General features: G+C 45.3%; 2 protein-coding genes across 4 annotated transcripts; both read right to left on the reverse strand.

The window, feature by feature from the left end:
• Nucleotides 1-726: 726 nt before the first annotated feature.
• Nucleotides 727-4,409, reverse strand: tekt2 (tektin 2 (testicular)). Of its 2 annotated transcripts, none has more exons than XM_076011630.1 (10): nucleotides 4,314-4,409; nucleotides 3,551-3,707; nucleotides 3,341-3,466; nucleotides 2,739-2,944; nucleotides 2,499-2,642; nucleotides 2,298-2,412; nucleotides 1,952-2,059; nucleotides 1,724-1,867; nucleotides 1,530-1,609; nucleotides 727-1,131 (listed from the first exon to the last, which is right to left on the reverse strand). In XM_076011630.1, exons 2-10 carry the CDS (start codon nucleotides 3,704-3,706, stop codon nucleotides 927-929), a joined length of 1,284 nt encoding a protein of 427 aa, XP_075867745.1. In that variant the 5' UTR covers nucleotide 3,707; nucleotides 4,314-4,409; the 3' UTR covers nucleotides 727-926. The 2 variants fall into 2 exon arrangements, with proteins under 2 accessions (XP_075867745.1, XP_075867743.1); XM_076011628.1 differs by having other exon boundaries at nucleotides 3,287-3,466.
• Nucleotides 4,410-6,462: 2,053 nt separating this feature from the next.
• Nucleotides 6,463-13,727, reverse strand: usf2 (upstream transcription factor 2, c-fos interacting). 2 transcript variants are annotated; one of them, XM_076011751.1, is made up of 11 exons: nucleotides 13,651-13,727; nucleotides 12,873-12,916; nucleotides 12,081-12,196; nucleotides 11,541-11,660; nucleotides 10,329-10,485; nucleotides 10,146-10,233; nucleotides 9,823-9,867; nucleotides 9,022-9,080; nucleotides 8,830-8,921; nucleotides 8,603-8,731; nucleotides 6,463-7,896 (listed from the first exon to the last, which is right to left on the reverse strand). In XM_076011751.1, the coding sequence occupies exons 1-11, from the start codon at nucleotides 13,686-13,688 to the stop codon at nucleotides 7,807-7,809; spliced, it is 978 nt and encodes a 325-aa protein (XP_075867866.1). In that variant the 5' UTR covers nucleotides 13,689-13,727; the 3' UTR covers nucleotides 6,463-7,806. The 2 variants fall into 2 exon arrangements, with proteins under 2 accessions (XP_075867866.1, XP_075867867.1); XM_076011752.1 differs by lacking the exon at nucleotides 9,823-9,867.
• Nucleotides 13,728-14,929: the final 1,202 nt, after the last annotated feature.

A 14,929-nucleotide genomic window follows, 5' to 3' on the forward strand; every position in this document is an offset into this window, starting at 1 on the left:
TTGCCATTATATTGTAATGGTGGTAGCATGTGCTAGCTAACACTGGAGGCCACTTGCTAACTCTTTGCCACTATTTGTCTAGGTACTGCGGTTTGCGTTTCATTTTATGTGATAAAATGTTGTCTAAATGGACTGATTTTATTATCTTTTTACAGTACACTGTTGAAAAAAACAAATTGTGAAGAAATAGATGTCGACCCATATTTAAATTAGTGTAGTGTGTCTCGGTTTCAAACAGGTTTAGCATTTGTGTTGAAAGTGGAACTAACTGTTGTTTTTAAGTGAGACCAACAAAAATGTTGTTGCTAGCAAACAATGATATGTCTTACTGTTTCTATGAAAATAGAAAATTGGGTAGATTTGCTAATAATGTTATGCGTGTGACGTATAGTCACAAATACAAATAAACACCCACCGAGGCAAAATCCAGCAATAATGAGCAAAAAAACATCTCAGGACATTCCAGATGAGTTAACCACCTATTATCATCTGTGGTTTTTAGGTTACTTCATGTTTACCAGATTGTATTTATCTAAACGCGGATACTTCATGATACAAAGTTCACATCATTATCTCCCCTCATGCCCAAAGAGCATCAGTTGATCAAATATTATGGCGAGGCCAAACAAAGCCATTAAAGCTAATGGCTGATAAAAGTAATGACCTCACCACACGGGTGAACGTGAGCACCGGCAAATAATCATCTTCTACACACTTTGAACAAAACTTTGTGCTAAAAATGTTTAAAGGCGTAGGTGGAGCCAGTGGTAATAATCACAATACAGTCTGAAACACAATTAAGCACACACAGGAGTGTAGAGAAGGGGGTATTTTTGGTGACATTTCTCCCTGACATACATTCATAAATAAAAATCCAAAGATTCATTTTGTTCAGTGCAAGCCAAAAAGCATTCTGCAGTTAAGATTCACTCTGCCAGAAGCTGCAAGCTGCTTTTCCCGCCAGAGTTCGTCAGAGGAGCGAGTGGCACCAGGGATTTATTAACGCTGGACGTGGTCGTCAGGTGGCCGCGGGTGTTCATACTCCGATGTTCCAGGGAGAGGGCCTCCTGCTTTCTGGAAAGATCCTGCAGCATGCGGGAGTGATGGAGCTTCATCCTCTGCAGTGAGTGCCTGAGTGAGTGTGAGACATGTTCACAGATGTCGGCCTTATCTGTATTATTGAGACGCTTGAAGCTATCCAAATACTTGGTAATAACTGAGTTCTTGATTTTGGCATTTTCTGGCAGCAAAAAGTCAAAATCAAACAACGGAACAAAGTGTCTTGGCATAACTGCTAGTGTATGTCATGCTTATTTAGAATATGCGTGTAATCCTAAATAAGCTTGGGCCGTACTTTGTTGCTGCATGCAAACGCAATTAGTGTTTATTATCCCACTTCATATCTTGTAAGCAGGCAATTCTGATAAATGACCCATTAGCACAGTGGCGGTCATGGTCGATCTGAATGTGCCCTCTATAAAACATGGCGCACAACACGAAGGCCACTTTCGCAGGAAGCTCTGACTCACTGGGCCTCGGACAGCTTCTGTTTGAGAGCCGCGATTGTGGCTTCCAGCTGATGGACCTCGTCAACGAGGCCGTGCTGCACCTGGAGGAAGGAAAAACAATCGATTCAAACGAATTCAGCTCTCACACATTACCAGAATCTGATCTTATCCTGTTTCTGACCAAGGGCGATAATCAGGTATAATTGATTTAAAACCTCATCACGGCAAAGGTCCACGCCGGGCCTGCTGGTCCTGTTCTCCAGCCGCGTGTGAGCCAGTTTCAGCGACGCCGTCTTGGCCCGCATGTCTGCGTCCAGCCCGTGGACGTCGTCCTCCATCTCTGACATTTCACCTTCGGTCTACGAGCAGACGTTCGGGCCATCAGGACGACCTTTTACTGCTCTTGGCATGATCGTGACATGGCGAGCTCTCGGTCAGCCTACGTGTCTTATCTGCCACTCCAGCTCGCTGCGTGCCTGCTCTTCGTGATGACTGCGCTTGCGAAGAGCGAACTCTGTGGCCCGGCACTGGGTGTCCAACTCGTTCTGCAGCTAGAAGGGATACAGAGTAACAGAACGTTTTTTAAAGGTGATTTGATTTGAAAATTTAGGCGTGAGAAGAAGATCAGGCAATCGTGATACATTTCTATGAATTATGATCTTCCTGATCTTAATGATGGTGTAAATCTCTTCTTTTTAAGGGAGTTGAGCTGTTTGAATGTGCAACAAAGAGCCGTAACAGTTGAAATCCTTAACTATTTGCACTATAAACACTGTCCAGCCGATGCACCTGTGCTCTGCTGAGGCTCGTGTCCTCTCTTATTTGCTGCGACACCTGCATGGCCTCTTCGGCACAAACAATGTTATGCTGGCTGTTCTGGATCCACTCTTTGGGGGTGGAAGAGCTACAACAGCAAGACCATTTGCACATATCAGAAGAGGAAACACTAAGTTTTTGTTTGTTACAGAAAACAAAGCTTCAGTTTGTTACCATGAGGGTACGCGCGTTGGGTTGGTCTTCAGCGAAATCTGGGGCGACGTAATTGTAAGCGACAGACAGGACAAATCGATCTCCAGGGCTTCTGTCTTGTTTTGGACGTCGGCGGTGAGGTGGTGGCGAGCCTCCTGCAAAACACTGCAGGGGCAAACAGAGCAAAGAAGCCAAAAAAGGTGTCGGAGAACCAAAGACATTAGAGCCGCAATGGCTCCGTCGCACCACATTGCCCCTCACCACAGGTGCTCGAAGGCCTTGTCCACGTGTTGCTGCAGATCTTGCTGCACTCGCTCGATGAGCTCCACCTCCTTCTTCAGCTCCTCCTCCACCGGGTCGGCGACCAGCTCGTGTCCTCGCCGTCCGTCTCTCAGCATCAGGCATTCCTTACTGACCTCCAGGGGAACGGCGGTGGCAGCCAGCGCCTGCTCGGTCTGCTCCTTGGACTGACACAATACATCACTGATGTAAATCGGTGGTCTAACAAGTGCAGGGCATTTGCTCTCCTTGCACAGCAGCTGCATTGCTACGTTTTCACTTCTAAGATGTTGCTAATCTCACTTGCAAAATTCCATAGTAGTTCAGTCAGGCGTCTGATTGCGCTAGACTCTGCAACCAATCTGCTTTCTTTTAGCCTCGATAGATAAAAAGTTTGCCCTTTATCCCAACTTGCTTTGGCAAGAGTCTAGCAAAGAACTTCTGACGTCTCCTCTTGCATCTCCTTTTCAAACACTCTCTACAGGATCTTTGCCAGAAGAATCTTGCAAATATAATTACAGTCAATTTACCAAAAGTTCCATTTGGCGCATCAGCTTAAGAACAAGTATTCTCAAGGGTTTCACCAGCGTTAGAGCCTCCATCTCCTGATCCACTTTCAACGCACAGGTTTCCAGCGCCTCTTTGCAGCGAGCGACATCCCAGGCCCGGTCACTCAGCCTGCGAGAGGTGTCGATTTCATCCCAGGATGTCTGAAGAGGCAGAAAAAAATCCCTTTGTGTGTATGAATGTGAGGCTTACGGTTTAGACCTCTGCCCTCACAAGCAAGAGCCCACCTTGCAGTTGGTTTCATTACGGAGTGACCTCCCCTCCTGCCGAATCACGTTGGAGACGTTTCGCTCGTGCTGTGCTTTGGCCGACAGCTGGCGATTGTTGCTGGTCCACTCTGACACACTGTGGCGCAGGCCGGGCTTTGCAGGGAGCGCAGACATCCTGTGGCTGGGGAATGTTGCAAAAATTGTGACTGTGAGTAAGTGGACTGCATCGATGGGAGGCAAGAAAACACAATACAATAGAATTTACAACATCTTCAATATACATTTTACACAAACTCAATTTGTGCAAGTTTTTAGTCTTTGAGTCTGTTCTGTTCATGGTTCCTTTTTTTTTTTTAGTGGAAACTACTCTGTACAAAGGAGTCCCTGCGTCCCTGGAAAAAAGATAACAGAACAATGAGATTTTGCATTTAGGTAAACCATAGACATGTGTTGAATCAATGCATAGGAACATATTGATCCCTTCAATAGTGTTGTTCATTGGATAATTAAAACTTTTTGTGGCCGCAGTCCTCGTCCCAATTTAGATAGATCATTTAGGAGGGCAGTTGACAGATGAAAGCTGTATTCTGATAAAATGCAAAAAATATTTAGAAGATTCTGCATTTGATGGGAAAGAAATATTGAACCAGATGCTAAAATGCAAATAGGAATTCCCTTGTCCTCTCAGCTGCTGAACTGAGGCAAAGTGAAACATCAAGATGAACCTTTGCCAGTTTCAGAACAAAGTCAAGAAATTTATTTATTTTTTCTTATGACTTACTTTGTCTCGTTGGCTCTCCTTGGTACTTGTGCTGCTTCTTGCGGCTTGTAGTTTCCCCTGGTTACAACTACACTGGCCGTCTCCGGGCAACGGGCTGACAACACCTGACGATCGCCTTACCACCATCACATGACCGACGATGGAACACACGAGTGTGGCGCTTTACAACTAATGGATTAGAAATGGAGAAGCTGACTGTTCAGTTACTAAAGCAAATAATATAAAGAGTAAGATTACTATATGTATATTTATACACACACACACACATATATATATATATTTATACAAACACACATATACAGTTGTGTTCATAATAATAGCAGTATGTTTAAAAAGGTGTTTAAAAAGGTGAGTAAACTTCAAAATTCCTCAAATAAATTGTATTTAATGAACACAAATGCATTGAGGACACTGCACATTCTATTTCAAAGCAAGAAAATTGGAAAAAGTCATTGAATTTGATAATATTTTACAGAAAGTCAAGAAATATAATGTTCAAAAAAATAGCAGTGTTGACATTTTTCTTGACAAACTCAAAGAAGTACTGTATAAACTAAGAAATGCTTGAAGATTCAACTTTCCTGAGAATAACAAACTAATATTTAGTTGCATAACCACGGTCTCTGATGACTGCTTCACATCTGTGGTACATTGAGTCGACCAACTTCTGGCACCGGTCAACAGGTATTGCAGCCCAGGACAATTGTACCACGTTCCACAATTCTTCTGCATTTCTTGGTTTTGCCTCATGAACAGCATTTTTTTTTATGTGAGCCCACATACATTTTCAATGGGATTAAGGTGCGGGGATTGTGCTGGCCACTCCATTACTTCAATTCTCTTTGTCTGGAACCAGGATTTTGCTGGCTTGCTGGTGTGTTTGGGGTCGTTGTCTTGTTGAAACACCAATTTCAAGGGCATTTCCTCTTCAGCATACTGCAACATGACTTCTTGCAGTATTCTGATGTACTCAGACTGATTCATGATCCCTGGTATGCAATGAATAGGACCAACACCATAGTATGAGAAACATCCCCATACCATGATGCTTGCACCACCATGCTTCACTGTCTTCACTGTGTACTGTGGCTTGAATTCAGTGTTTGCAGGGTGTCTGACAAACTGTCTGTGGCCCTTGGATCCAAAAAGAACCATCTTACTCTCATCAGTCCACAAATATTAAAAAAAATATTACGCCTTTTTGGGCCAGTCAATGCGTTCTTTGACGAATTATAACCACTTTTTTTTTTAACAATGGGACTTTGCAGAGGCTTCTTGCTGGTAGCTTGGCTTCACATAGACATTGTCTGATTGTCACAGTACTCAGAGGCAATCTTAAATCTTCTTTGATCCTCCTGGAGCTGATCATTGGCTGAGCCTTTGCCATTTTGGTTATTCTCTGATCCATTCGAACAGTCATTTTTCTTTTTCTTCCTCATCTTTCTGGTTTTGGCTGCCATTTTAAAGTGTTTGATATCATTTTAGCTGAACAGCCTATGATTTTCTGCCCTTCTTTATAGGGTTTCCCCTCTTTTATTAATTTCTTAATCAAAGAACGCTCTTCTTCAGAACAGTGTCTTGAACGACCCATTTTCTTTGTTTTTCAAGGACAAATGCACAGCCAGCATATGCAAAGTCAGTTACCTTGATCCTTAAATAAGGGCCACATGTTTAACACCTGTTTTTTTTCACAAAATCAATGACCTCACTAATTTAACTCGGCACTGTTATTTTTTTGAACATTATATTTCTTGACTTTCTGTAAAATATTATCAAATTCAATGACTTTTTCCAATTTTCTTGCTTTGAAATAGAATGTGCAGTGTCCTCAATGCATTTGTGTTCATTAAATACAATTTATTTGAGGAATTTTGAAGTTTACTCACCTTTTTAAACCTTTTTAAACATACTGCTATTATCATGAACACAACTGTATGTTTATATCAGTGTGTGCGTATATTTATTAAGCTAGGTTTAAAGACCCCACTGTGTTTTATTTAATGGGATCTATTTGCATGAGATGAGATGAAAAAGAAAATAATTTGATTATGTGAAGTCTGATATTTTCTTATGTCTAATCTGATTGGATAACTGTGACAGCATTAATTATCTAGTTCTCATGCAAATGAGCACTGCGGGCCAACAAAACACGTATAAACACTTCTGTTTTTATTGTGGTATTAGAATAAGTCATGCCAGTGGTTATATTCTCCATGCTGTGGTGACAAGAACTGGTTAGTTACATGTATCATCACTCGCATCCGATAGACCCTCCTAAAAACATTCCTGACCACGGCCGCTCGGTGGTCCCCCGTCAGCAGTTCCAAGAGATTTTTTAAAAAAGAAAAGAAAAAGATGGGCGCTCCTGCAAGTGCACTGCACCAGTGACCTGGAACCAAAGCAAAAACCTTTAATGCCCATAATAAACAAAACAGACAGAAGACACATACCACGGGAGTAAAACCGTCCCCCGCACGCCCATGTCAGTACTTGCATACTTTGCATCTATTGAGGACACACACTCATGCACGCACACCCACACACACATAGGGGGGGAGGGGGTTTGCACCTTTCATTAGGGTCTGGCAACCACATGGCAGTGCACCTTCCCAAAATACCTGAGCTGTGTTGATTCTCCAACAGGCATCTAAGGCCTTGCACCAAACACAAAAGAAAGAAATCCATTCACACCCACCGAGGCCATCGAGGCGGCTGCTTTTGTGTCACCTTGTTTTTTTTCCTTCTTCTATTTTTTTTTTTAAATTGCAGACATGGAACTGTGCTAATAAAGTTTGTAGATGCAGCCTTCCGCTCGGGAGTGTCTCAGAGTCAAAAGGACAGAATAAAAGTAAAAAAAACAAAAAAAAAAACAGAAAAAAAACACATGAAACCACACACATATGCACACATGATCCTCATACAGAAAATCATGAAACATGATTCGCCTGTTATTACTTGTGTTATTTGCAGCACGAGGATATTCAAATAGTCATACAGTCTTATAAATTAAAAGGAAAATGGGATGCAGCTCATTGATGTCACATTTAGTAGTTTCGAACACAGCAAATGTCAAAAGAAAAGAAAAGAAAAAGGAGGAACAAGTCAGTGTTTGCAGCATGAACTAAAGATGTGAACTGTTAAAAGTAAATTGTTGATGCTGGTTCATAAATTAACGTGATAAAAAAACAACAACAAAAAAAAGGTTTGGTCGTTTTCGAACGGAGGTCATGTCCCCTCCGAAGCTGAGAGCAGAGGCGTGAAGAGGTTCGTTTGGCTACGCAGTTTAACGGATCTCGGAATTGTGTTTCCCCCCCTCTCAGTTTCCCGGTCCGGCGCCGTTCCTTTTCCTGCTCCGTGTGGTCCAGTTTCAGTGGAGAATTGTCTTGGGGGGAGGAGGGGGGTCGGGTGGACGCGACGTTTGTGTTTTGCTGACGTCCCGCGCCATCTCGAGTGCGGTGGTGGTGGTGAGGGATGGGGGGGTGGGGGTGGGGGGTCACTGCGGCGTTGCGTCCCCGTTGACCTCGATGCCATGCTGCTGCAGCTGAGCTCTGAGCAGCGCGTTGTCGTTCTTCAGTTCCTCGATCTGCAGGACAATAAGAAAAGGGGGGGACGTTATAGTACCTGAGGTTCTGAGGAGACAGTCAGTCATTAGCTGCGTTTCCATGACATATTTCGCAAAATAAAAGCGATATTTCTAAAATTTCAACAGAGCACAATTGCGATTTGCAGGTGTTTCCATTGAATTGTGTGTACCGCATAAGCCGTAATTCTCGTAAAATCTCGTCCCGTGAGATTTCCGAGAATTCTCGCGGGACGAGATTTTACGAGAATTACAGTTTATGCGCTTCGTCCCGTGAGATTTATGAGAATGCTTGCTTTTCTTTTGTTCACGCTTTGTTTCCTGTCAAGAATGTTGTTCTATTTCTTCTCTTTGACTACTTGTAAAAAGTATTCTCATCCTCCGTCAAAACATAACGCGCCATTTTCGCTTGAAGTGAACTGGTCATGTGACCCCGTACATAATGTCAGATGGCATGTCAATGCGAAAAAAGAGTTTCCATGACACTTTTGCGATATACCTTTATATATCCATACGTCGGAAAAACCACCTCATGAGAGCGTCAAAAACTTTTAGCCATATTTGAGAGGTTTTTCCAAGTTTAGGCGTTTTCGTCACTAGTTTTTGATGGCGATATTTAGGTTTTGCGCAATTCTAGAGGGAATTGAAACGCAGCAAGTCGGTCAGGCGGGACAGGAAGGTTACAGGCAGGTCATGAAAGGTTGTGCACCTGTTGCCTCAGCAGCTCGTTGTCCATCTCCACCCGCTCCACCTCCTTGTAGCTCTCCTGCAGCCGTTGGTTGTTCTGCCGCAGCTCCCGGATGTAGTCGCAGGCCTTGGACAGGATGCCTCCTTTACTCTACCAGCGACACAGAACGCAAAAAAAGGAGACGTCACCACCTGTCCAGGAATGTTCACCTTGAAGGCCCCCAAACCCCTCACTTTGGTTGCACTCACGGCTCCGGTCCTGCTGTCCACGCTGCAGTCTGGGATGATCTTTGAAAGCGTGACGATCCAGTTGTTGATCTTGTCTCTTCTTCTTCTCTCCACTGCAGAATTTTTATTTTTTTTTAAGAAAAATGTATAATTTAAAATCGCACAGAAAACATCTCCAACACAGACGTGATTATTTCAAAAACCGTCACTCACCTTCGTTGTGCTGCGCTCTCCGCCTCTCGTCTCTGGGCGCCCGAGGACCATCCACCTTCCTGCAAAGACACAGCGAAGCAAAGTTAAACGATAAAGTCGGTGTGACGGAAGAGAATTGTCTCCTTCACACGACAGAACTAAAGACAATAATACAATAATTCAGAACATGGACCACTGTTGTCATCCTTCTGGCGTCATTAGGGTTCACTCGTTAGGAGGGGTGGGTTAGTATAAAGGCCCAGTGTGTAACATTTTAAAGGGATGTGATGGCACGAAATGGAGCTATTGAACCATGTTTATGTTTGTGGCTGGATAAAGTCACAAAAAACAATCAGTAGAGGCTATTTCTTATTTGCTTTTATAAAGTCATCCTGTATCTATATTAGTTCACAATATGAATCTGCTCGTGGCTTTGCTTTGTGATTTTAACCAGACATCACAGCTGGTCAAAGACAGACGTGAGATCCGGTCTGACATGGGAAAACAGGGATTAGCATCAACAGTGTCTCCACTTTGCCTTTTCACAACTACATGCTGAAAAATATTACACTGGGCCTTTAGACGGGGGAAGCTTGTGGGATCCAGTCACTCAGGTTGCCAGTCTGCATGCCAATTCAAGAACAAAATACCAGCATTGAGATACAGCAGTAACTATCCTGTGTCTGCAAACTTGTGGTAACAACATGCTAATGTCCTGTCGACTATCCACCAGACGTCTCGTCTTTCTACAGCGTGTGACGGAGGGAGGGGCAGGGGGTGGGGTTTGGGGTTTTTGATGGCGTATGCGGAAGATCTCCTCACCAGGTTGTGCTGCCATGCTGCAACATCTCGCTTTCACCGAGGTCTCTGGGGATGGCAGGCAAGTAGGACACAGTGCGGTTTTCAGATGTTGGATGATGTATATGTCATTTGTACACACAACAGCCAAGAATGAGGCCCACAAAGAAAAAAAAAAAAAGATAGATATGAGGAGAAGCGGAGCATTTTGATGTGGGTGAGGTGGGGACCGGATGAGAAAACTGGTGGAGGTGGGACGTTCACCCAACGTGTGATGGAGGGGGCGGAGCTGCGTGTTTGAGGGATGAGAGGTGGGATGTTAGAGGGAGGTGAGGTGTGATACTCACGTGGTGAAGGTGTGCGTGCGCGGTGCGATGGTACGAGGGGCCGCCGTCTGCAGCACCTCGGGCTGGGTCATCATCACGTAGAACTGACCTGGGGTGAGGAACAAAATGAGTTTTGCTCTATGTTGCACTCGCAAAAAACAAAACAAAAGACCTTTGTTCTACGTCTCCAGCGTCTGTCCTCACCTCCGGCCTGCGTGATGGTGGGGTCGGCGGTGGCCTGCACGGACACGGCCGTCCCGTCGCTGACGGCGGCAGCCGGGAAGTAGGCGAAGCGCGTCTCCCCTCCCACCGTCTCGCCCCCGGGACTGCTGCCGTTGCTGAACGGGTTCTGGATCACCGCCTGGGAGGACAAGACGGGTGAAGCACAGGTATGTCTACCTACACCAGTGGTTGGCAATCTTCACTATCTAAAGAGCCATCTTGCCCCATCTTCACCAGGAGCGGGGTGGCATTATACTGTAACCCCCCCCCCCCCCCCCCCCGCCCCTCTCTCTCTTATTTATTTTGCAACTGTCTCTTTTTCGGCGTGAGTTCGGGGAGAAAGCCAATGCTCATGTTATTTGACAACAGTAAAAATAAAGTATTCCGTTGGAAATTAAACATCCAGTGACGTTTGCACCAACATTATAATAGCTGATGATCTATGTTGCAAAATGCGGCAGGGTTACCAGAACGCAATTTGCGCTTCTGACTCATCGGGTGCTGCATTTCTGGGTGGTTTTGCGCCTGCATCTCATTAGCGCAAAAAACTCTGTGGATGCGACACAAAGATAGCGGAGACGGTGAGTAATTAACTCGAAGCAGAAGTTCAACTTCGTCGTCTATCCACACCGTCTTTTTTCACTGTGCGTTCTTTGCCGTCTCCGCCATGCTATGTTAGCGAGCTGCTACTTCTGTAAATACACCGGGCTCCAGGTCTCCTTCTTCTTCCGCCTTCAGGGAGTAAAACCACAGCGCCACCATAAGGCCTGGCATAAGTACTTTCCAGAGTTTCTATGGACATGCAGATATTTTTGGGGACGGCTTCATGTAATCTATCTTTTCCCCTAATGCTTTTCTTAATACGCTCAGTTTAAAAAAAAAAGTCTTCTCCATGTAAACGGGGCAATAAAAATGGCTAAAATTAATTTCCAAGGTATTAGGTTGTTGTTGTATTTCTTTTCCAACGCTAAAGGGAGCCACTGCAGAGGCGCAGACCGCAGTAAAAGCTGGCAGAGTCGTGTGCCTTTTATACACAGAAACCACTGGGGGTCTCGCCGACGATAAATAGGAAAGAGCGTTTTCGCCACGTTGTGGTGCAGGAATTGGTTTTGAAATCAGCCTCATTTCCCAGAGCACTTCTACGCCACCAACGCCCTCACACATCTGCCGCCGTCCCACGGTCTGTTTGCTCACCTGCGCCACCGCCTGAGGGGTTCCGGCAAACGCCGCCGTCGAGACGACGCTGACCGCTCCCGTCCCGTCAGCCGAGGCTTCCAGTTGGTCGTCTGTTACCTGGACAACGCGGTAGGTCACCTGGTGACGGAGCACAAAGAGGGCGACGGCTTTACGGAAAGTGGTTTTGTGCTTGGATTTGGCTCTTCGCCAACACCGGAACAACTCACCTCCCCTTTCCCAAGTCTATAGAGTTTCTACGTTATAGAAACGTGTTGTTATATGTGCCCATGCTGCTGAGGTTCTTTCCCCCAGTCCCACACTGTACTCCCTCTCAGGAGCATAGTTTTAGAGTTTTTCCCTCCTCTCTCCTCCTCCCTCCTCCCCTACCCCTTCCACCCTCCAGTCCTGTCCTCCCCCTGCCGTTGTGTATACGCATGGACAGGGATTGCACAATTTTGCTTGTATTTCGGTACATGTGACAATAAAGAGCTATTCTATTCTAGATTCTAGAAAACAAAGAATTATTAACGGGCCAAAGAGGAGATTCCCTAGGCTCACCTGTCCTCCGTTGTTCTCTGTGCGGAACTGGTACTGCACATTGTGGTCGGGGAACGCAGCCTGCGAGACGCCGGTGATGGTCACTGCAGCCTGCTCCTCCGTCCCCACCGCCTCTCCTGCAACGCACGGACACATTCTGAAATTGTATTGCCGCATCAACGCAAGGCCACCGCAGGTCTTTGACGGTCAGCGTTTCACCGTCGATGAATCGGCAGTGAAACAGCGCCGCTTATAGAAATACAAGTCACATATTCAACCGCAACAAATATTTCCGCCTCGATTTTCCCATTGTGATTTTTTTCCCATTATGAAGGAGCACTTGGCTGCTGCAGGCGGAAAACCAGCATCGAGACTAGCTAGGTGCAAATCTATAGACAAATATTGGCTGCTCACGTGCCAGTTTCTGGATCGACTCTCATATTAAAAGATCAATATTTACTCAAGTGTGGACTAACGGGGGTAAACACCTACGTTTTTCATCACAGTACAAAGTGTTGCTGGTTGGCACAAGTGTTACTTTTGTGACGCATGCAGTGTGTCACTTCCTCACTAGATTTCAGCTTTGACAAACTGTATCAGAATAAAAATAATATCCACATTGTCAAAACTAATTTTAATTGTGACAATAAGTAGTAATACACGTCACTAAGACTTTTTCTCTGAAAATAACTTATTTTCCGTTCGCATAAGAGTGCACTTGTGCTTTTAATATCATGGTATGCTTGATTCTTTGTTGAAAAGTAGACCCCCCCCCCCATTTGCTTCGCTTTTACAACCAAAAGCGAGTCTCACCTTCTTGTAACTGCACCACCTCGTCTGTTTCCTGTTTGTCGTGACTGAAAAAAGAAAGACAAGAAAGCACCCATGAGTCAGGCCTAACCTCGCGTGCACTTTTTCTCAGAAATACATACATGCTATTTTAAGCAAAAGGCATGACACATATTAGGAAAACCATCAAGGCTGTGGGTTAACGGCGCCCCCAGGTGGCCGGAAGAGAGGATGGTAAACAAGAAATAAATAAAGACATGTCTGCAGCTTTGACACTAATCCCGTTTTTAGTATCGACCTGGAGTGAAAATTAGGATTACTTTAGACACAAATTGATCCAGTTTCTTTTAAATTGTGTGGCATTAAATCCTAACTTCATCAGCAACAACACTCGTCAACACCGACCTCTGACATCCAGCTTTTTAAAATCAACAAAAAAGGGTTGGTTAAGTGTACCGAGTGTCGCACTCTGCTGCTGCGCTTTTGCCTTATTGTGTCCCGTGAAAATACTGCAGCGACGATGTTGTAATAACACATATCCAAAAAGGGCGCAAAAATTGTTGTGCAGAAAATTACCGTAAAGCAGCTGCAGTAACAGCAGCATATCGAAACGCTTCTTGTGAACCCAAGAGTTACAAAGAAAAACTGCACGTACGTACATTTAAAAACTATCACAGTGCTTGCAAATTCTAAAAGGCAACATCAATAACGCTTGAAGGAGAGATGGGTTTTCTTTCTTTCTTTCTTTAGGCCGTGAAGGGAGCCGTGGCTGAGCAGGAAGCGGGACAGCAAAGCCTCTCACCTCGCCGAGCTGTCCAGACTCTGCTCCAGCATATCCATGAAGGGAGTTATGGCGGGGAGGGGAGGGTGTTTTTTTTTTTTTTTTTTTTTTTCTCTCTCTCTCTCCTTTCCTGCTGCGGGTGTGAAACGCTGATATTCAACGGCACTGATTTACGGAGATGGAAGCGCTGATCACGGGGACAAACACACGGGTCATGTGAGGAAGACGGTCCTGGACACGTGAGGCGACGCTGAACGGGCGAAAGGAGTCAAAATGGAGGCCGCCGCCGAGCGGGATGGAGGCGTCTGCTGCGAAACCGACGTCAGGAAATTAGACCTGATTCCCCCTCCACACACGCACACCCTTGGCTCCCGTCGCGGTTCTCAGGAAACGGCAGAAGTGGCGAAGACACGGCGGCTGCGAGTACTGGGCGGAAGGTTTTTTTCTTCTTCTAAATGTCGACGGAAACGGCTCTCAGCAGCTCCGGCTTCCTTGTTGTTGCTCCGCTGCCGCACACACACACAGCTGCCGCTGTTTATCCGCACAAAGCTGCGGGTTGCGACATGCGCCCAAGAAGATATGGAGTGGACTCGTTAGCGCCTATCTCTTCGAGCGAATTAGCGTGTTATTTTTAATTTGTTATTTTAAAATGTTATTTTTTTCATTAGGATGTATGTCATTGTATGTACCGCCGCTTATTCACGTGACTCATTGGATGCAAACACTTTGCTAGTTAGGAGTGGATTATCACGTGATGATATTTCATTTCTGCTCTACGTCCAACAGCTCGCTTGGCGTTTGTGTTTATTTATTCCCCCCCTGATAATTGAATACCTTTCGGGTTTCCCGCTACTTGTCTCTGTATTTGTACTCTGTGGTGTTAACCTTCCGCAGCGGTACGGTTTCCTGAAGTGACACACTTCTTTCAAGTCCTTTGCCCAGGTGACCGCTGTGATCCAATCCGGGTTTTCCCACAAACCACATGACGGCGAGGTCCGACCATGTCTTGCCTCGAAAATTTGACACCAGCTACCAGCTCGTCTGCACCTCGCATAAAAACAGCGATTTATGGCCTTTCTATGAAGCGAGTTCAGGTTTTATAGCGAAAGCAGAAGCCAGGTTCAGAAGACAGACGCGTAAAATGGTGCCGCAGTGCGTTTCCGCCGCTACTCGGTCGACATGAGATGAAATGAAATCCACCGAGTCCGAGCCGGTGGCGTGTCTGCGGCAGCAGGAGTGATGTCTTCATCAGTCCAAAACACGGGGGGGGAATCAGATCGCGACATTATCGTTTTAGTCA

Source organism: Nelusetta ayraudi, unplaced genomic scaffold, assembly GCF_046127955.1.
Source record: "Nelusetta ayraudi isolate G7.1 ecotype Tasmania unplaced genomic scaffold, CSIRO-AGI_Nayr_v1 ptg000135l, whole genome shotgun sequence".
Taxonomy (NCBI): Eukaryota; Metazoa; Chordata; class Actinopteri; order Tetraodontiformes; family Monacanthidae; genus Nelusetta; species Nelusetta ayraudi.